The sequence below is a fragment of the Cetorhinus maximus genome, chromosome 4 (assembly GCF_964194155.1).
Source record: "Cetorhinus maximus chromosome 4, sCetMax3.hap1.1, whole genome shotgun sequence".
Classification (NCBI taxonomy): Eukaryota; Metazoa; Chordata; class Chondrichthyes; order Lamniformes; family Cetorhinidae; genus Cetorhinus; species Cetorhinus maximus.
Genome location: NC_135882.1, coordinates 21,329,637 through 21,352,381, shown reverse-complemented (window position 1 = coordinate 21,352,381; position 22,745 = coordinate 21,329,637). Strand labels below are relative to the sequence as shown.

The 22,745-nt window shown below is 40.7% G+C and overlaps 2 protein-coding genes and 1 long non-coding RNA gene across 3 annotated transcripts in view; 1 reads left to right on the top strand and 2 right to left on the bottom strand.

Moving 5' to 3' along the window:
- Positions 1 to 22,745, bottom strand: part of cox6c (cytochrome c oxidase subunit 6C) — a 297,540-nt gene that overhangs the window by 240,745 nt on the left and 34,050 nt on the right. The window lies entirely within an intron of this gene.
- The window catches only part of tmx3b (thioredoxin related transmembrane protein 3b), a 146,911-nt gene that overhangs the window by 108,783 nt on the left and 15,383 nt on the right, over positions 1 to 22,745 (top strand). The window contains exons 10-12 of the mRNA XM_078540033.1: positions 15,678 to 15,776; positions 17,188 to 17,245; positions 21,474 to 21,527. Coding sequence (XP_078396159.1) covers positions 15,678 to 15,776; positions 17,188 to 17,245; positions 21,474 to 21,527 — 211 coding nt within the window. The remainder of the gene's footprint in view (positions 1 to 15,677; positions 15,777 to 17,187; positions 17,246 to 21,473; positions 21,528 to 22,745) is intronic.
- LOC144679541 (uncharacterized) overlaps positions 8,585 to 22,745 on the bottom strand; it is a 25,957-nt gene continuing 11,796 nt past the window's right edge. Inside the window, exon 2 of the long non-coding RNA XR_013576364.1 lies at positions 8,585 to 10,247. This is a non-coding gene — a long non-coding RNA (uncharacterized LOC144679541). The remainder of the gene's footprint in view (positions 10,248 to 22,745) is intronic.

Here is a 22,745-nt window from a genome sequence, read left to right as displayed (position 1 = left end):
ATCAACATATGGTATGTATGTTCACAGGCTGATTAAGACACTATTGAGACTAAAGAGAAAAATAACACAATTAGATAAATATCTGCATATTTCATGGGATAAAATGCACAAGGAGACATCCTCTTCAGCACAAAACAAGTTACCGACCCTTTCACATGACTGATAGCTCCGCCTCTTTTTTTAATCTACCTGTCACATGTGTTCTCTCTCCCCATTGTGCACACCTCTCTTGCTATCTTCTGCCCTCCCCTTGGCTCAATAACATCACAGTCACCTCCTGAGTCATTATGGATTCAAGCCCCTCCCAGGATTAATCTCAGTTGATATTCACTGCAGTACTGAAGGACCGTGTTGTCAGAGGTACTTTCTTTACAGATAAGATGTTAAATCACCGTCCCACCTGCCTCTTCAGGTGGATGTAAAGAAATTTCCTATTGTTACTCAGAGCAAGGATATGGTACTGTAGTGGTTATGTTACTGAATTCATAAACCAGACTGGACTAATCCAGAGAAAGCACGTTCAGATTATACCATGATGTTCTGAGAATTTGAATTCAGTTTTTTTTTAAATCTGAAAATTAAACGCTGGTATCAGTAAAAGTGAGCAAAGAGCTGTCAGATTGATGTAAAAACTCAATTGGTCTACTAATGTCATTTTATGAAAGGAAACCTGCCATCAAGTCAGACCTATGTGAGGTTCTAGGCCCATACCAACATGGTTGTCTCATAATGGCTCTCTGACAATGGCCTAACAATAGGGCCCCAGCTATGCCTGTCTCTTTATGGGGTATGTGGAACATTCCTTGATCCAGTCCTACTCCGGCCCCCTCCCACAACTCTTTCTCCGGTACATCGATGATTACTTCGGTGCTGCTTCATGCTCTCGTCGGGACCTGGAAAAATTTATTAATTTTGCTTCCAATCTCCACCCCTCTATCATTTTCACATGGTCCATCTCTGACACTTCCCTTCCCTTCCTTGACCTCTCTGTCTCAATTTCTGATGATAGACTGTCCACCAATATCCATTACAAGCCTACCGACTCCCACAGCTACCTCGACTACAGCTCCTCACACCCCGCTTCCTGTAAGGACTCCATCCCATTCTCTCAGTTCCTTCGCCTCCGTCGCATCTGTTCTGATGACGCTACCTTCAAAAACAGCTCCTCTGACATGTCCTCCTTCTTCCTTAACCGAGGTTTTCCACCCACGGTCGTTGACAGGGCCCTCAACCGTGTCAGGCCCATATCCCGCGCATCCTCCCTCACACCTTCTCCTCCTTCCCAGAAACATGATAGGGTCCCCCTTGTCCTCACTTATCACCCCACCAGCCTCCGCATTCAAAGGATCATCCTCCGCCATTTCCGCCAACTCCAGCATGATGCCACCACCAAACACATCTTCCCTTCACCCCCCCCCGACGGCATTCCGTAGGGATCGTTCCCTCCGGGACACCCTGGTCCACTCCTCCATCACCCCCTACTCCTCAACCCCCAGCTATGGCACCTCCCCATGCCCACGCAGAAGATGCAACACCTGCCCCTTCACTTCCTCTCTCCTCACCGTCCAAGGGCCCAAACACTCCTTTCAAGTGAAGCAGCATTTCACTTGCATTTCCCCTAACTTAGTCTACTGCATTCGTTGCTCCCAATGCGGTCTCCTCTACATTGGAGAGACCAAACGCAAACTGGGCGACGGCTTTGCAGAACACCTGTGGTCTGTCCGCAAGAAAGACCCAAACCTCCCTGTCGCTTGCCATTTTAACACTCCACCCTGTTCTCTTGCCCACATGTCTGTCCTTGGCTTGCTGCATTGTTCCAGTGAAGCCCAACGCAAACTGGAGGAACAGCACCTCATCTTCCGACTAGGCACTTTACAGCCTTCCGGGCTGAATATTGAATTCAACAACTTTAGATCTTAAACTCCCCCTCCCCCCCATCCCCACCCCGTTTCTCCCCCCTCCCTTTTTTTTCAATAATTCATATAGATTCTTCTTTTCCCACCTATTTCCATTATTTTTAAATCTAAAACTAAAACTTTGTTAGTCTTTCCACCCCACCCCCACTAGAGCTGTACCTTGAGTATCCTGTCTTCCATTCTTAATTAGCACTTTTCTTAGACAATATCACCACCTTCAACACCTCTTTGATCCTTTTGTCTGTGACACCTTTTGATTATCTGCTCCTATCACTGCTTGCTTATCTCCACAATCACCACACCCTCAACTTCTCTCTCCCCCCGCCCCCCCACCTTAGACCAGCTTATATTTCACCTTTCTCCTAACTATACTCAGTTCTGCCGAAGGGTCATGAAGACTCGAAACGTTGACTGATTTCTTCTCCACCGATGCTGCCAAACCTGCTGAGTTTTTCCAGGTAATTCTGTTTTTGAATAGGGTTCCCAAACTTACTAGAATCACTGATTCCTGTGCCAAACGCTGCATTCTACAGGCAGGAAGATCTGCCGTTTTAAAATTTCCCTCCACAGTGTGCCCATTTAACAACAGACACTCAGATTGATTATTGTAAATAATTATAATTGTTAACCTGCATTGGGATTCAGAATAATATTTTACTGTATTAACTTTAAACAGAATAATTTCCCAGCCTTGTTCATGGAGCGTGTCGCTGCCTGCAGCTCAGTCCCATCACTTGTGGACCAGCTGGAATTCAGCCTGGAGGGGATTGGATATGGGTACACTCAGAAATTGGAGTTCAGGGGAGGAGAGAGAGAGAGAGAGATAGATGGGAGACTGAGCAGGGATTTTCCATGCCCGCCAGTGTAGGGCGTGTTTGGTGGCTTGAGTGGACAATATGGTGAGAAGGCCAAAAATCTGTTTCACGACATTGTGAAACCAGTTTGTGATCGTCCGCTCCACCTGCCAATGGCGGGCCGTGTTCTCCGCCATTGGATGTCGGGAACCTCATTGTAATATATCAGCGTATCATTATCAAGCCAGCCCACCGAATTCATCCCCCACCCCCCAGCTGGATCGTCCACCCACGTCGGTGGGAAAACACGCTGATGTGTTTCACAACAACTTATATAAGGCGTGCACTTGGCGAGCTGCACTTCACTCGGCACTTCAAGGTTTGTTTGCCTACTTTGCTTTGGTCAGCACTCAGTCATCAGCGCCAAGCTTCACAGACAGCTCTACATCTCTTTTAGGGGGGGCTGACCTACCAAATCAGCCATATTTTGGTGGCTTTTCAATGGCTGCAGGGCAAGGTCTTGCTTGAGAAGGGGGAGAAGTGGCCTCAGGCAAGGGAAGAAGCTGCAGGACGAAGGCTGTACTGGGGAAGAAGGGTATCCCAGGGTGTGTGTGGGGGCACATGTTGATCTGTGCAAGTGGCCTCAAGGTGGTAAAGGCTGAGGAGGCAGTCTCCAGAGGAGATGAGGCCAGATGGAGATGTGAGGGTGTGTGTGTGTGAGAGAATGGGTGGTGATGTCCCTTGAGCTGACAGTGAGTGAGATGCCAGTGAATATGTGATGGGCTTGAGTGTGAATTTAGAGTGATGATGGTTGCCATACCCTGGCTGCACAGATGAGATCATTCATCCTCTGTTTGCAGTGGATGGCCAACCTCTTCCATACAACTTTGGCACTGATCACCATTGCCATCGCCTGCCAAGCCAGAGTGGTAATGTAGCTGCCCCTCCTGTGGCTAGAGCGGGTGTAGAGGAAATCACAGCGGGCTCCATGGCGTCCAGAAGGCGCTCGAGGCCTGCAGTCCTCTTGCCTTTCGGGGCCATTTCTTCTTTGCTGCTGTCCTGGGCTAGAAGTACTGAGCGCAGCTGTACTTTAAATGTGATGCCTGGCGTGATGAAGCGGTGAGGTGACGGCGTGACAGGCAAATCGGAGCTACCCACCATTGAAACGGCGTGTATCCCGTGAATGCATAATTAAAGTGGTGGGTTTGGGACGGTACAGCATGAAAACCCACCATCGAGGCCGGTGGGTACAACATCGTTTTACCCGCCCACTACCACACTTATTGTAAATCTGGAATGATTCCACCCTCAGTCTGGCTGCTAGGGAGGTGGCCCTTGGTTTGGGATCTCTGATGGGATGGAACCACAAATTTTGGCAACACTCGGGGCGGAACATAGTTTGACTCCTTGCTAATGAAAGGAGGGAGAAGGTAAACAACTATGCTGTGAGGTCTTGAGCTCTGTTTCCTCACCAATCATCCTATGGAATTGCCATTTAATTCCTGGCATAGGATAGTTTTGTCATGAAATAGGAAGCTGGGTTAATACTCATGAGAAATATGATATTGGGCCTTTATAACCATCAAAGACAGAGGCTCTTATGCCTCTGTCTAGACTGGATTATGACTCATATTGCAGAGGTTAAAAGCTAGTGTTCTTGTTCTTTGCAATTCCTAGATCGCTAAATAGTAGCGTTCCTTGTTTCAGTCCAGAGAATAAATGTTGTGCTAATCTCATCCGTTTTTAATTAGTGCTAAGGGCTCAATGACTTGTTTAATGGAACCATCATGTAAGTTATAGGAAACAGTGGTACTCTTAAAATGATTGAAGTTATGTATTGAAATGCATAACTAAAGTAGGAGGTTACAAATTAGACTTCCAAAAGTTATATACATGAGCCCAAACAGACATGATGCTGGATTCTTCTTTGTGATCCTGCATGAAATGAAGTGGAATAACAGTGGAGTGTGATTGTCATGTCATTGTCCCAAGCTGGATTCCCCTCCTCTTGCAACCACTGCTAACCACCTTTCCCATCCATCACATACAACTGTTGCAGGGTCGTGGGGCCCAGGCCCATTTCCCTTCTGTTTGCCCTAGTTGCCACTGCTCTCCGGGGCTACCATGTGGATGATGGCCGTTGTGGTCCTGAGGTCAGGGAATGGAGGAGATGATGCCTTCTCTTCCTCCATATAGGTTCAGCATACTTGTCAAGGCCATGATCCTGCTGTAGCATCTTGAGATTTTGCAACCAGGCATTGCTGGGCTCCCACTTGGGTGGCAGGATTCCTGCCGAGAGCCCAACATGCTTATTCAGTGACCCCAAACATAGCAAAATAAGTTGGGATTGAGACAAGTAGAAACCCTGCCTTGCCATTACTACACCCCAAATAGGGGAGTCTTGCCCATAGCCTTTGAACCCTCAATTTAACACTGCTTACTGAATTCTGAGTTAGTTTAGTTGTTTAAAAGTGCATTTTTGATTTTTTTTAATCAGAATGTGTGCTTTGTTGCTGTGTTCTCAGTTAATTTAAAGTAAAATTCAAACCAAAATAGCCTCATTCTTGCTGTGAGATTTTGAACTATTCATACCATAGCAAAGACTCAAAAAAGCTCACTTTAATTACTGTGTACCTTGGAGAAGACACATGACTTCTGTCAGGAGTTGGTCTACATCAAACTGGAAGGAGCAATAGGGCCCCATGTTGCTCTATTTAATGGTATGGTACCTTTCTGATCCATTATGTTGCTCTGCCCCTATTATGTTTGCTTAGCTTTTGTAATAACTGCAAATTTCCAGGTTGCATCAGGAATATTTTTTTCATTGACCTTTTAAAACTATTACCAAATCCCATTTTTTTAAAATTACCAGACATTATGCTGTTCTGGAATAACTTATGTTCATAGTACTTCCTAAGGGGTTTGGTATTGGGGGAGAAAATATCAAAGTAACCACATGAAAGCATTTACTGGCAACTTGTTAAATATTCCCCACCAATACGTTCCTAATTTGTAAAACCAGCCTTTAAAATCCCGACTGCGCTTTCTGTCGGGTCTTTGTCTCAGCCTGCAGTGTTACACTTAGATTATCAATTTTACATAGTTTTAATGCATGTTTCATCAGGATAGAAGGAAGGAAGACATTTTGCTTTTCGTTCCCTGTCTCTGTCTCTCTCATATTCATTATCTTTCTCCCTCATTTTCTCTTTCTCTCTCCCCTTTCAGTTGCCACTTATGATACTTATTAAAATAATCAACGTTAATCTATTCCAATGCTGAAACTTCTTCTTCATGTCATTGGCCCAGCAAGTAGAGCAGAGTGCTTATGCTTCAGTAAAACAGTAATTACTACTGCAAACTTACAGAGCTATTGCATGTAACATCTGTTTATATAGATTTTATTTAGATTTATTTCATGAACACGTGAGTTACATGTATGGGTTTGAGAGTGATGAGAAGTGACTTACCCTGGCAGAACAGAGGGGTCCATTCACTTTCGGCACTGGGTGGCTGTCCACTTTTGCAGGGTGTTGGCGCTGACCACCGCTGCCACTACCTCCCATGGTGGATTGGTAACCTTGCTTGCTGGCCTTTGCCCAGAACAGGGGTAAAAGACTTTGCGACAGGCCTCCAGTGCATCCAGGAGGCACTTGAGGGAAGTGTCACTAAATTTGGGGGCAGCATGTTTCCTCCCTTTGGCAGCCATGATTTTCTAGCAGTTTTCGATCCCTTAGAGAGTGCTAGCTCTGTGCAGGGATGCCCTTTAAATATGCCACCCAGATTATGAAAGCCTGAGGTCACTGAGGGGCAGGTGAATCAGAGGCTGCCCCACCAGCGATCTGACGTGAAACCTCTGCATTTTTTAAACAAAGTGCAACACGATATGATGGAAAAAGCCGCCATTGCCGTTGGCGGGTTAAATGCCACTTTTCCTGCCTGATATTGGACTTCGCTGATTTCTGGGACGATTCCTCCCTTGGATTTATGTAGTGCCTTTCACATCCTCAGAACACGTCAAAGCACTTCAGTGAACTAATTACTTCTTAAATGTAGTTACTATTCTGTAGACAAAGCTAGCAACCAATTTGTACATAACAAATCCCACATACATTGAGTTAAATGTCCAGTTGATCTGTTTTGGTTGCTCTGATTGAGGAATAATTTCCTTAAAGTGTGAATGTTGATAGATTTAAGCTGTAAAAAGATCAGTATTTTGGGCCCTATAAATAAGAGTGTCAAGTCAAATACAAGAATAATATGAATTGTATGCAGATTTATGCACCTCATTATAGAAAGGACATGAAAGCCATAAAGTACTTTCACCAAAATGATGCCAGGGAAAGGAATATATAATTACAAGGAACAATTTGAGGTATTGCAACCAATTGCACTGGAGCATTTTTCAGTAAGAACATTGTGTTATGTCAAATAACATTTGAATAATGCTAACTTACCATTGGGAAGGGTGCCCAGGATCTTTTAATAGTGGGGAACAAGTAGGTAGGTGGATGTGTTCTGAGAATTCAGCAGAGGGCGATTCTAGAAAGTCTAAAGTAGATCTTTAAAGCAGCCCCACCCAAACACACTGTTTGCATAGTTACCCCTTGTGGGGGAGTCTAGAACTAAGGGACACAGACGCAGTTTTAAATTTAGGGTTCTCCCATTTAAGACTGAGATTAGGAGAGAGATTTCCTCTCAGGGTTGCTAGTCTGTGGAATCCTCTTATTCAGAGAGCCGTAGCAAGGCTGAGTTAAATAGATTTTTGATAGACAAGGGAGGCAAGGGATATGGGTGGCAGACAGGAAAGTGGGGTTGAGGCCACCATCAAATCAGCCACGATCTTATCAAATGGTAGAGCAGGTTCAAGGGACCAAATAGCCCACTCCTGCTTCTAATTTTCATGTTCTTCCCCAACTCATCTGCATACCTTTTATGCCCTTCAGTACCCCACCACAATTTTCTCCATTGTTAGCAATTCTGCCTTTATGTTCCTCTCTCAAAGCATTTAAGCATAATTTTTCTGCTTTAAATTAATGGATAGAAAAATATGTACTGAGGATGCACATTTTCCAATCAGCTTTTCTGTCCCCGGAGTGCAGAAACATGTAATGCTTAGTGAGTTTGAGGTCTTGGACATTCTTTAATAAGCAGAAATTTTCATAAATATTTATTCATTTTTCATGCAGTTTCAGTTATAATCCATATTCTATAAACCCACTTTGTTTCCTAACTGCCAGTGAGGAACTCGGGAGCGCAAGTGGCTACTGTTCGAACATCGCTATTAACAGATACAAAAGCACTGTAGATGCCGAAAATCTGAAATAATTAACTAAGAAGACATGGAGAACTATAAATATATAATTCTCCCAGAAAAATAAGTGAAATGACAGTAGCACAGTACATTGGAGACCAACTCATTGGTCCATGGGACAGAGGGTTACGAGTTCTGATGAAGGGTTATCATCGACCTGAAACATTAACTCTGTTTCTCTCCACAGATGCTGCCTGACCTGGGTATTTGCAGCATTTTCTGTTATTATTGCCATTAATGGATGTTGTCTATTGTTAATAAATTTAAGTAAGCGCTAGACACACCTGAAATATGGCTTTGACAATTCAAACTGCAGTTTCTTTCAAAGTCCCCTGGATAAAGCAAAGAATGTCTTACATCTTCACAGGGCAAGAAGGGTGCACCCTTCTACCCCTATTGGTGCACAAATTGTATTCAGAAATTCTGCAAACTGCATGTGCTTAGAGTGCAGAAGTGAAAAGCTCCCCACCTGCTATGAGGTAAAACAAAATATCTAGTCAAAGCCTTGGGCTTTGAAATGTTCTGAAGTAAAATCTTATGAAGGCAGTAAAGACACGAGACTATTATTTCGGTAAATATAGTTATTAAATATGTAATTGAAAACAATTGTTTAAAACCATATTTGAGGAAAATGATGGATGAAAATTCTTTGAACAAGCATTTTGAATGATTCTGTTGGTTCATTAACAAGCAGTGACAGGCAAATATTGGTATTAAGAATTTCAATTATACATGACTATACCAGGAATTTCAATGTTAACAGTTGACATTAAATATAACAAAGTCAAGTTTGGTGAACAGGAAGTGTGTATATGTATACGGTATGGATTTTAAAATACCACTTGGGATATTTATTAACTAAGAAAACATGACGAACTATAAATATATAATTCTTCCAGAAAAGTAAGAGAAATGACATTGGAGCCCAATTCATCAGTCAACAGAACAGTGGGTTACAAGTTCAAATCTGCAATGTGTTGGACTCTGGTATGAGCTGCATGGAAGTGTGCAGCAGAGGACATTGGATGAAGGATGTTCACCAGACCGATGATGTGTGCCAGCTAGCAACTGGCAAGGAATGATGATGATAGTGTCCTGGGAGCAGACCAGTCACCATGTTTTCCAACAAAAATTATAATTACCTGCAGTATTAATTTTAAAGTAAATAGCCTTTTCATATGACAGCTGCAAATGCCAATTAAGGAAGAAAGTGTTAAGTAAAATCAGTGCTGGAGTAGAGTATAAAATGTATTTGAAGCCTACATATTATTAGTTACTTACCAATAACTTGACTCTGTGAAGCTGAGCACATGCCATTTCTAAGAACAGTAATTATTGGTAAACTTTCCCCATCATTAGATTGATGGAAAGAAGCAGAATCACACAATTAACATGGTTGACTCTTAACTGTCTTCTGAAGTGGCCTTGCAAGCCACACAGTTGTATTAAAGCACTACCAGTGATCTAAGAAAAAGACTCACCCACCTTCTTGAAACAGCTAGGAATGAGCAGTAAATGCCCACATCTGAGGAATGAATAAATATAAATAAATATTAAAAACACCCTGTTGATTAAAAGTAAGGTACCAATCCAGGGAGAAGTTGACAGGAGGGATTTCCTTCATAATTCTGGTAATTATCGACTTAAGTGACTTGCCCTAAAGATAGCTCCCGGTAAATGAGGCATAAAGCAATGTGGTGATCAGTCCTGATAAATAAACACATAACCTTTCAGTAGTTTGAGTTTGATAATTATACACTTTGTATATAATTAGAATACAACAGAGATTAATGGGGGATCTTTTTGCACAATGCAAGCCATTGCTATTTCATTAATAGAATGGCCTTGTCTTTCAATAGTTGATTAATGTCTTCATTCCATGTTGTTCTGGAAGGCAGTTGATAACCTCGTGACAGTGCATCCAACACAAGCCCAATTACGAAGGGTGTCCAGTAGTCACAGTTTTGCAATGAAGGTGAACGACGCAATACTTTCAAAACGAACTGGATGCTGCCATTTGTGTTTGAAAGTGTGGCTTGGGTCTGTTTTATCTGAGTATTATCAAAAAAAGGTTTTTCAGACCAATATTGTAGCAGCATGAGGTTGTGGCAAGTTGCCTGGACCACGAACATGGAACTTTCTGCATCGTCTTCAAATACCTTAATAGAAAGGTGATCTGCGTTGTGAGATTGGGCCATGATGTCAATTGATGGAGATACCTGTAGGCTAAAAGAGCAACTGTCAATGAAAGTGGGAAGGGAATTTTATTTTTTTAGTAAGTTCTTCACTTGAAGGTCGTTTGCCAAAAGATACAATTTGGCCTGGTCCACAGATGAGTTTAGATCTGTGACTGACCAACAATAAGTGGCTTTAAATTGGATCATTTCTAGATAGCTATTGTAGTTGACCAAAAAGTTAGCATTTGTCAAATCTCCAGTTGCGCTTTTTTTTTTGGGAGGGGGGACACCTTTGTAGCAGAGTGCTGTACTCCTTATAGTTGATCTATTGCATCAAACCTAATGGTGTTTGCCAATAATTTGACTTGCCTGTCCACCCTTCAGATTTAAAAAAAAAATTGCGCACTAAATTGCTCGAAGCGTAAATTGATAACAACACAGTGAGGGCAAGGAGTATTTGGGATCTGAGGGAACAGAACAACCGCGATAGTGTTCCCTTAACTAATGATATTTGAAGGTTGGAAAATAAACAGCAGCAGAACTGGATGAAGGTTAAGTAAAAGGGCTGAATTCAATTTCCAGTCCGGTACTGGAAGAGAAATAGAGAGGGAAAGCAAGATTGGATTAAGAGAGAGAGATGGAAAGGAAAAAAGACATTTGGTATTTTTTAAAATCTCCTGAAATAATTCATAAACTGAAGGAATGAGACTCCATACTAAAATAATGATTTTTTGGTGTCAGGGTGGTTAATACTTACCATGTTATCAAAGGTGTACTTAAGCTTGTAATGCCTGAAGTTGCTGTACCATTTATGCATAAATAACATCCAAAACCATTAGCCTCACTATTATTTTGGCAGCAAAATCAATTTGTAGTGAAAAATGTTAACAAGATGTGCATGCAAATGTAAGAGTTTTGATTATTTTCAGCTGTGGTGATTATTCTTTCAAAATCTTTAGTATTAATTTATTTCAAATGTGGTAACAATTTGTAACTGTAAACATGAAATGTGCAGCCTGAGTAGAAGTATTTATATAACCAGATTTTCTAGCCAACTTATCGGTATTCTCTTTTGAATAAATGAAGAAAGAAAACCATCTTTAATTTTAAAATACTAACTTATCAGTTGCTTTGATGAAGCAAACGATGCTGCTTCATTGTTTTATCCCATTTTCACCATTTTGTGTATCTGAACAATGTATTATCCATAACTAAAGTACAAGTAGGCAACCTGTTTCTAAGTTTTGGCAACAAGAAAGACCAGTTGAACTACCTTAGTTTACAATTTCACTCTTCTGTTGCATTCTCCCTCACTGTTAATTGGAACATTCAATTGCCTCCACCACCATGCCCTCAAAGTCACAGATAGCATCACTGATTGTGATCATTGTTCATTTCCCCTCCTCGAGCTCCCTGTAACCTTTGAAACAGTCAATCACACCATCCTCCTCCAAATCTTGTCTTCTGTTGTCCAATTCAGTGAGTTGTCTTGGTTCCACTCTTTTATCTATCAAACTGTAGTCAGAACATATCCAGAAATTGCTTCTCTTCCTTTCTGACAACATTCCCTCTTCTGCACTCCAAGGACCTAACCTTGGTCTCTTTTTTCAGTGTACAACCCCATGGCAACGTTATCCATTTCTATTTGTACACTAATGACAACCGCCTCTACCTTTCCCAAACCTTGTGCTCTCAAAATGCTTGACATCCAGTTTTAGATGAGTTCCAAAATCATCTTATAAATATTGAGAAGACAGCAGCCAGTGTCTTCAGCCATCGCTACAAACTCCATGCCCTTGGCATTGCTTTGCTCCCCTTCCCAGCCACTATCTCACGTTGAACCGGTCAGTTTGCAATCTCCTTTTAACCCCAAGCTCAGCTTTTGTAACCATAGTCATGCAAAGGCCACCTGTTTTCATAGTCTTGCCCCATCTGCAGTGGAAACACTCAGTCATGTCCTTTGTCATTTATAGACTTGGCCAGGAGAGCATTGGAATTGCCAGCGAACCACTTCTACACTGTTAGTTTTAGCTCATCTAGATCTTTCTGTCTCCAATCCTGAAGCATGTCCAGCTCACTCATCACTCCTGTTTGCTGACCTACATTGACTTCCAGTTGTCCAACATTTAAAATTTATTTCCTTTCATGACCTTACATGCTCCTCAAGCACACAACTTCACTCTCCCGCCCTTCTCCCCACAATTAGTGCCATACTCCGGAATTCCTTCCCTAAACCCATCTACCTCCCTTTCCTCCTTCAGGGCCCTCCTTTTAAACCTGCCTCTTTGACCAAGTGTGGATAACCAAGGTTCATTAATCCAACCGTATTTCCTCTCGTGCCCTTTGGAGAAGAGACTAGCAATACCTAAATCGCCCCATCCCTCAGTAATCTTTTTAAACCAACTTTCAATTGTCTCCCCCTCTTCTAGAGACATTCACTTCTTGCCTGGGTGCAGTTCCTCAGACTTACATTGCACACTAGTGCCTTGGCCAAGTGACTGCTCTTTCTATGTGAACATTGGCTGCAGGGACCATCACAGCAGAAACTGATCCTGCCCTTGTTCAACATGCACAGATTTGTAGCAGCATTTGTTCCTGTTCTTTCTTTTAACATTCTTCTTGCCACTTCACCCAACCAAAAGGCAATTGAGTATCACCCCTACAGCCAGCCTGGCTTAAGTTATGCCCAGCATGGCTCAGGCATTTGGCTTTGCAACATCCCTGGTTCAGTTCTTGCTGCTGTAAAAGAACTGAACATGTGCAATCTTAGTTTAAATTTTTGGTGTAATTACTATGAATTTTTCCTTTTAAAAAGATAGTTAAATAACCTACCTGCTTGATTCGATGACTCTGCTGAGCAACTGGTAGTCTTTTTTTCCCAAAAAAATTGTAAGTATAAAAGTGTTTAAAAAAACAACGTACCTACTTCCCTACTTGGTAGCTGGCTGATTCAAGCTGCTGTATCTAATTTAAGAACTGCTAACCCATCTGTTAATTTTTAACTTGGATTCTAGATAGTTAAATAAAATCCCTCCTTCCTTATTAACAATTCTGCATGTGCAAGTAGTACCGTATTGAGTGGGCATGTGTTTGTGAGGTGTAGATACAGGTAGTTGCAGAAAATGATTTCCTTCTGCAAATATGAGCATCATAATATTCCCTATTGTCATGTAAAATATTTTACATTTACATTTGCATACTTGGTAACATAGATGATGCAATCTTTGAATAATTCATCAGTAAAACTTATCCTATCATTGAACAGTTGGTTTGACAAAATGAAGACATTTTCCGCATGCCAAATCTTAAATAGATGAGCAAAATTTGAATTTAAATTTGGAAACAGGAGTAGGACATTCAGCCCTTGAGCCTGTTTGCAATATTCAATGAAATCAAAGTTGATCTGTATCATAACTCCATTCACCCACCTTGCTTCCATATTTCTTAATGTTGTTGGGCTAGCTAAAATCTATTGATCTCTGTTTTAATATTATTATTTGAGCCTGGATCTACTGCTTTTTGTGGGAGAGAGTTCACACTTCTGCCACCCTTTGCATGTAGAAGTGATTCCTAACTTCTCAATGGCCAGGCTCTGATTTTAAAGTTACGTCCTCTTGTCCTAGACTCCCCTACCAGTGGACAAAGTTCCTTTCTATCTGCCCTATTCCTTTCAAAATCCTAAAGACACCAAATAAGTCACCACTTAACATTCGCACTCCAAGGATTACAACCTTAGTTTATGTCATCTTTCCTAATAATATAATCCTTAGAGCCTTGGTAGCATTCTGCCAAGTGTGCATGGCGCTCATTTCTACGGTGCAATGCAGGGAACAGTACAAAATAATCTTGATGTGAGCTAACCAGGGCTTTATACAGCTATAGCAGAGCTTCCTCCTGTTTATGTTAGAGCTTTAGTAGAGTGGCAGTATTATGTCTATGAAGGAAAGCCACTGGAAATTAGCCCCAGATAAAGACTGCTACTGTTAAATGGCGGCAGGATCTGGTTCTGTAAACTGGTAGCTGTGAGGGCTGTGTTCTATTGTTCAGTTATTGGCCAGTTGACCCAGGGTTTTGTTCCACAATTGATTGGATCTCTTGAGGATTTCTGCCTGCTTTATAAAGTAGAGAGTCATCTATATTTATCATGGAGCGCACAATTCATGCTCTTTTTAATTTTTCTTTTCATTTGAGTGGATGTTGAAAGAATATTGAGAAGTACCTAAGCTCATTCTTTGAATGTAGTTAAGCCATATCCCTTGCACTTGCTCCTTAGTAGCTTCTGATCTTAGAGCCCTTGTAGCTGTTTCGAAAAACTGTAAAATGTTTAAACCCGAAATGACAAAGCAAAATGCTGGAAATGTATATCTAATCAGTCAATGTGTGAAAAGTGAAAGATAGGTCAGTATTTCTGGTGTAATTTGCATCAGAATGTTTGGCATTTATGAACAGATTGCTATCCAATATTTCAATGCGTACACTGTTCATTTTCCCACTGGATTTGATGTATTTTGTTTGGCTTCCAGATAAGAGTCCTACACCTAACCATATATGCAAAGTATTAGGACAGAGTTTCCTGTTGTGCTCAGTATAGAGGAGTGTCTGGGCGCAGCACGTAGAAGAAAATCAAGCTATAATGGAGCTTGTCCAGTTTGTTGTTCATTTAAACTGTTAGCCAGAAAGTCAGGTGGGCTCCATTTTGTGCATCCAGTCACCCTCACCTAAGTAGCCATTTCTTAATTTGTGATCAAACTGGTGTATTTGATACTGAAGTATCACAGATGAACCTAATCATCTCGTCACCTGTACATTCACAGTATATATTTTCAGCATGCCTCACTGGGTAACATTCAATCAGTTTGTAACACTGATTTCTTTCTTCCTTCTCCCTAGTCTGGGGAACTGAGGTTAAATGGAGCACTGCTGTTGCTACCCTAGCTGAGGTTAGTACAGACTGCAGCTGAAACGGAGGCCTCCTTAGTCTATAAAGTATTTGGCAGTGCATTTACCAACTGAGCTATCAGGGACTCAAGTTCCTTTTTTTTTGAGGAACTCTGTTTCTGGAGAATTAAGAATTTGAAATTTGGTTATAAGCAAAACATGGACTTCTCAAACATTGCAAAAGCTTTACTTGGGATATTATGGGAGTTAGTTGGAGCCCATGACAAAGTGGGAAAGAACAATCGTGATGGGCTAAATGACCTTTCTCTTTGCATACTTTATGTTCTATTCACTCATCCAATCTTCCCCAAACCACCACCTTCCCCCTCCTAGACCCCCACACAAGTCAACCAATAAGTGGGAATGATAGTAGTACCTCAGTTGTGTGCAAAGGCTGAATATCTTTAACAGAGTGAGGAATTAGTGTTTAACTTTTCATTGTGGAAAAATGTTTTCTTTTTTTAAAAATGGTGTTATGACTTTACATTCAAGTTAATTGACAAAATGGACTATATCGGTTCTTAAACTTTTCTCCCCTCAGAATATGAAGATGGTGATCTGTCTTCATGGGTGACCAAAGAAAGATTTTTAGGATATGTTCACATTGATGGTTTCACTTTATATGAACTCGCAGAGACAGGTACCTTACAGTTTCATTCTTACATCTTTCTTGAATGTTTTTGTCTTAAAATTACATGTTTCTTTATGATTTGAAATAGCTCTTAAATAAATTTGCAGAGATTTTATATTTGATTTGCCGAAAGCTTACATCCTCAATCCTCATAATGTATGTTCCTGGCTTTACCTAAATTATTGGAGGATTTAACATGTGAAAAGTGAGCTGAATGCTCTCAGGAAAATGACAGCTTGTCTAAGTTAATGAACCAGAAGAACAAAGGAACATTGATCTAAAGGGATGAAATGGCAGGTGTGTTGACAAAACCTAATGGATGGCAGGAAGCAAATTTTAAGATGTAGATTTACAGTATGCAGTAAATGAAGTGACACTTCATTGAGCTTTAAGGCCCTCTGCTGCAGGGAACAGCTGCACTGGTTCCATGAGAAATTTTTCCATGCTTTCCCATCTCCAGGAGAAGGAAAGGAAACTAAAGAAAACGATTCATAAACTCAAATATGGGTGAAATCTTATTTTTTGAAAACTAGCCCTCAATTTGATTGTAAAATAAAATGCTTCTGATTTGGCAGGGTGATTTTTTTCGAGTGCCTCTAAATCATGAATTTGTGCTGAATTAACTACAATGCCAGGTTTACATTACAATGTCTGTCCTGTGCACCTCAACGTTCAATCTCAGTGATGTGCATTCTTGCCCTTGACCTCAGAGTAACATACCCAATGAATGCTTAGTTCAGAATTTAGAGTTGCTGTGCCCTCAAGTTTATTGGACTTTAAGTGACCTCAAGTTTATTGGACTTTAAGTGACCTGCAGGTTTCTGTCTTGTTTAGCTGTTTTATGACATGTTTTCTGCAGTGTCAGAAATAATTTTACAGTAATTGGGAAAGCTTTGCACACTCTGATCAAACACTTCAAAAATTAAAATACCATAGAACATCGTATTGATTGACAAATGTTAGTCCAGACATAAGTGTGTATCTTTTTTTATTATATATAATTGTTTTAAATGGACTTGTTGCATTAGCTTAAAATTGCAGCTAAATGGGGCTTTGTAAATAGCGAGATATTTCTGAAAGACTTAAAGAGAAATGGAAAACCAGTGATAGGGAACAAAGTAGGTATAAAGATGCAGAAAGTAAAAAAGTCAGTATGTAACAGGTCTAATAAATGGAAAGCAAAAGCAGAGGTGAGAGGAACCCCCAATGCTGTTGATAGCCACTAGAAAATCAGATTTAATAACTGGTGTTCATGTGCTAGCCATAAAAAAAAGTTTTACAATTTCTGACTTTTTTTGGCTGACGCTGTACCTGTTCAACAACACATAGCGCTCATGCTAAGAGAGGACTGTTCATGCATTCTTGAATTGCTTTGAACTGAAATCCTTCACTTCTTCCAATGTCTGTTTTACTTCTTCAGGAAAACTGGTGGTGGTTGCAGTTATTGACAGCAAGAATTCATCCAAGGAGCATTCTAGGTGAGATAGTGTTTTTAATAGTGTTGCTAAGCTTCTAGAATTTACCCTAGAAACTCCAGAAATCGCCAATTTAATCTAGTGGACTCATACGAGCAACCTTGGAGAAAAGTCAGGGGCATTAAAAAATTGTTTTTTCATTTTCTTTGACCACTGATTTATTAGTTATAAAGGTATTGGAGATGGGGGGTGGGGGAAAAGGCCATCTTACTGGGTAATGTGGCAAGAGGCATGTGATGAAACGTCAAGCAATATGTTAAACCAGGGTTGACAGCCATAGCGTACCTTCAACAGTACATGTTCGGTTGAATATTGCTTCGTATCTGGCATTGTACTCCAAAAACTGACACTTTTACAATTATTTTTGGTCATGTTCTGGAACAGAGTAAATATTTAACATATGCTGTCAATACTGTACTTTTCACTTGAAGCCATTTTATTGTCATCTTGCATACTGCACTGTAATGGCAATGGTCATGCAAATGAGGACAGGGTTGAGCCTGGTGTTTTAGGCCCTAATACAAATGATCCTGCTTCCTCAGTGCAAACCTTATATTACAAATTTTATTTTAACTATTCCTTTTGTGAGAATTATGGGAAATGGTATGAAGCACTTCCTTCTACTTTTTCCCCCCTTGTCCACACACGCCCTTCAAAGATCCTTACAGTGACTGTCATTTCATAATGTTGGTGCCATTATCCCATGGAAGTTAAAATAAAATACATAGGGATGGGGAAATCCTTAAAAAAAAAAGAGAGCATCTGATTAGTTGATAATAATTGGTGTCAAATATAATGAGGAATTGAGGAATGGCATGCTATTTTGAAGGATTCAACCAATGTTTTACTTCAGTCAACATATCAATCATCAGTTCTTCAACATAGTATTTCATTAGTCCCAGTCAGCTCCTAGATGGATCTAAACATGCCTCACACTCATCATGAATGCAGTGTGGTCAATTACATTTGTAAGGAAAGAAAGAAAAACATGATATTCTGATTAAACAGCCATTTTTCTTTGCGTACACTATTTGACATTACTATCCCATATAATTCCACTTCCAGTTGGCTGTTCCACTAAATTATTATTTTTCTCTCTCACACAATATTGGCGACGTAAATGAAATACTGTATGTATAAAATATTTATTTACGTATTAAAAATATTGTACTTTTTTGTTCAAATCATCCAGCACGTCTGAAACTGACAATTTAACATTGTTATTTTTTCCCCACACTTGTGTTCCACAAGGATACGTGAGCTAAGTTGGAAAGCAGGAAAATTAGAGGGACATCTGTGCCTTCAAGAAAAAATATTGAACTTTGAAAACTTTCGTTATTGGGTTTTTATCACCCTTGTGAATTTGTATTCACTTCTTGATGAACTGGTCCCAAAATATGTAAAAAGTAGTCCTTGCAAATAGAATCCGGATAAATATTATGCAGCTGTTTTCTGAGCTCTGCTCTACTTTGAAACTCTACATCCCACTAAAGGCCTTTTTATAAGGTTGGCATGAATGCTGAGTGTACACTTGCCCCGGTTTCACCACCTGCAGTGTTTTCATATTATTTCCAACACTGTAATTATGAACAAATTCTAACTGAAGCTAACCTTGGATTACTCTAAAGGTAGAGTTTACCGTCCTTCAAATAGTTGTAATTATCAAGTCTTTGGCAAGCGTATTTCTTCATTTTTTATATTGTTGGCGGTCAGAAAAGTTCTTGCCTGTTTCCGCCCTCATTAAACAGGCATCTTATAGTCAATGAAAGGAAAATATAGCGGGTTCTTGCCCTAAAAACTCTTAGATAGGTGCATTTGATTCTACTAGTTGCAAAAATTGCTTTCTACAAGGATGTAAACTTATCACTTTCAATGAAGAATGATAACTGCTATGCCAAAACTGAATATCATCATTAAGTGCTCATAGGTCATGCATATAAGTTTAGAGCTTTCTTGTAGCTACCTCAGCGAGGCATCTCAATTCCAAGCTCAAAACAAGATATGGTAATATGTTAGAACAAACTTTTATATTTTTACACTACCTTTGAAAACAAGTAATATGCACTAATGTACACTAATGTGCAAGTCACCTGAATACAGAGTTACAATTTCATGTGAGAGAAATGTATTCAATTTACTCCAGGTTTACTGCAAAAGACCTGTGTAAAGATTTAGGGAGTACAATTTTATTTGAAGTTCTGTTGAGTTGAGTATGCATGGACTCCTTTTACCAAGGAAAGCTCCAAATAAACACAGAAAAGGACTTAACCGGACACAAGTATTGGTCCCAGAAACCAACCATGCTCTAAAACATTATCAGCCAATGTTCCCCATTTTTTTTGGCATAATTGAAATCAAAACATAAACTTACGAACATAAGAAATGGAGTGGGAGCAGGCCATTCAATGCCTTGAGGCCTGCTCCACCATTCAGTAAGATTATGGTTGATCATCTACCTTCCTGAGCTATCAAGGAATTAATGATTAGCTTGCCAATTTATCATGTAGGTGGTTTGGATCTACTTTATCAATACTATAATCAGTTCTTACACATGCATAAGAGAAATATATCTTCTCAATTTGTGTTTGGAAAAAATAATTTTGCTCACTTTTATTAAAGAAATTGTGAATTGTCTCAATTTGCCAAATCTGGTATCTCTTGTCAACACCCTCTCTGACCTCATCTTATCTGTAAGACATAACATTTGCTCTTTTAATTCCTTTCCTACTGAAAGGTTGACTGCCCAACTTCCCTTCCTGGCCCTTGTGCTAGCTGATATTGTAAATACTTTGCTTGCCTCTGGTACTGTCCCTTTGACTTTCAAATCCACCGTCATCAGCTGTCCTAAAAAAATCCCACCGTCTCTTTGCAAACTACCATCCCATTTTGAACTACTTTTTCCTCTCCAATGTTCTTGAACATGTTGTCTATCTTTGCTGCAAGTCCCTGTTGGAATTACTCCAATCAGGTTTCTGCCTCTGCCACAATGCCAAAGTCACAAATGACATCCTTTGACTGTAACTATGGTGTATTATCCCTCCTCAACTTTGCAAACTTTGACATAGTTGAACACACTGTCCTCCTCTTCTCAGTTCAGCAGGCTGCCCTTGCTTGGTTCCATTTTTGCCTATCCAATTGTAACCAGAATATCAATAGCGATGACATCTCTTCCCGCCATGCATCATTGCCTGCACAGTCCATGGATTCATCACCGATCCTTTCCTCCTCTGTATTTAGATGCTTCCCTTGGCAACATTATCTACAGACATGGGGTCAACGTCCACATGACACCCAAGTCTAACACCCCAGCACCCCCTTCAGCCTGTCCACTGCCTCTGTATTGCCAGATTGCTTGCCCAATATCTAGTCTTGAAGGAAGTAAAATTTCCTCACTTAAATCCTGATCCTAACCCCCACATCCCCTGCTCCCTTCCCCTAAGTAAACTCTGTGCCCTTGCTACCGATTCCATCCATCTCCATTGCCACTGGCTCAGGCTAGCCACGTCTGCTTGCAGCTTCAGTGTCCCATTTGATCATGCCCTGAGGTTCTGAACATCTGTTCTAACATTGTCTCTGCCCCAACATCTGGTGCTGAAATCCTCATCTGTGCCTTGGTCACCTTTAGACTCAACTATCCCAACAGTCTTTCTCCTGCACTCCCACCTTCCACCCTCTAAACTTTAGCTAATTGCAAAACCTTCTGGCCTGTATCCTGTCCCTCTCACCCATCAGCTGTACTCTTACTGACCTGCATTGGCACCTAGTCTCCCAAAGCTTTGAATTTAAAATCTGCATCTTCAAGATTGCATCCCTTTGTGGCTTAATTTTTCCTTACCACTGCAAGCCTCTCATGCCCTACAAGCCCAGCAACTAAACTCCCCATTCTTCTATTCACTCGTCCTCTTACACATACTTCTCTTCCTCATGCACCTCTTCCTCCTCGTCCTTCCTGTGCATCTCCACCATCTCATGCACCACATTCTCCTACTCCGCCTTGTCTTCCTCTACCCCCTCTACATCTTGCTGCTCACCCTGTTTTTGATGTGTTGCTATGCTTCAGAAAAGTCTTTTTCAGCCAAACTCTATGCTAATTTGGGTGACGTTTTATGCACTCTAGCTAACTGACTAAAGGACCAGGTGGAAAAAATACCAGCATTTTGCATAGCTAATACTATTCTTGTTCCCTGTGCAGTGTTTTTTATATATATTACATTATTCTTTTCTTTTCCAGCTTAAAGGCCATTACACATGAAGTTGCTACTGGATACAGAGAGCAGTTTCACAGGTTTGTTGATAAACGCTTTGAGGATGTAGTAAACATTGAAGAGGGTAATAGCAAACTTCAGGGGGACAGGGTGAGGAAATGGGCAAGACACATGGCAGATTAAATTTAGTGCAAAGTTATCTGAAGTGATGCATTTTGGAAAGAAGAATGAGCAGACACAATTGAAACAAAATGGTACCATTTTAAAGTGGGCGCAGGAACAGGGAGGCCTGAGGCTCATGTACATAATCTTTGAAGATAGCAGGAGCAGTTGATAAGACAATTATAAAACGCTTACCAGATCTAGGCTTTAATAGGAGAGGTATAAAGCACAAAAGCAAGAAAGTTATGCTCAACCTTTACAGAACACTGATTAGGCCCCAGCTGGAGTGTTGTGTCCAATTCTGGAAACCACACTTTAGGAAAGACATCAAGGCCTTGAGAGGGCTTGGAGGAAATTCACTAGACTGATATGAAGGCTGAGGGACTTCATGTCATGTCAATCAACTAGATAAACTAGGATTGATCACCTTGGAGCATAGAATGTTAAGGGGAGATTTAATAGGGATGCTCAAACTTAATGAAGGTACATAGGGAGAAACTGTTTACTTTGGCAGAAGGGTCAGTGATCAGAGGATACCGATTTAAGGCAATTGGCATTGGGAGATGAGAATTTTTTTTATGTGGCGAGTTACACTGTTCTGGAGTACACTGCCTGAAAGGGCAGTAGAAGTATATTCAATACTAACTTTCAAGAGGGAATCAGATGTAGTTCTGAAAGGGAAAAATTTGAAGAACTATGGGGAAAGAGCAGGAGAGTGAGATTAATTGGATAACTAATTGAAACAAAATGGTACAATTTGATAACTAAGAAGGCTAATGGAATGCTATCCTTTATTACGTGAGGAATTGAACATAAAAGTAAGGATGTTATGCTTCAGTTACACAGGGCATTGGTGAGACTGCATCTTGAATACTGTGTGCAGTTTTGTCTCCTTATTTAAGGAAGGATGTAAATGCATTGGAGGCGGCTCAGAGGAGGTTTACTAGATTGATACCTAGAATGAGTGGGTTGTTTTATGAGAAAAGGTTGGACTCACTGAGCTTGTTTCCACTGGAGTTTAGAAGAGTGAGGGGTGATTTCAGTTGAAGTATGTAATTCTGAACGGCCTCGACAAGGTGGATGTGGAAAGGATGTTTCCTCTCGTGGGTGTGTCCAAAACTAGGGTGCACTGTTTT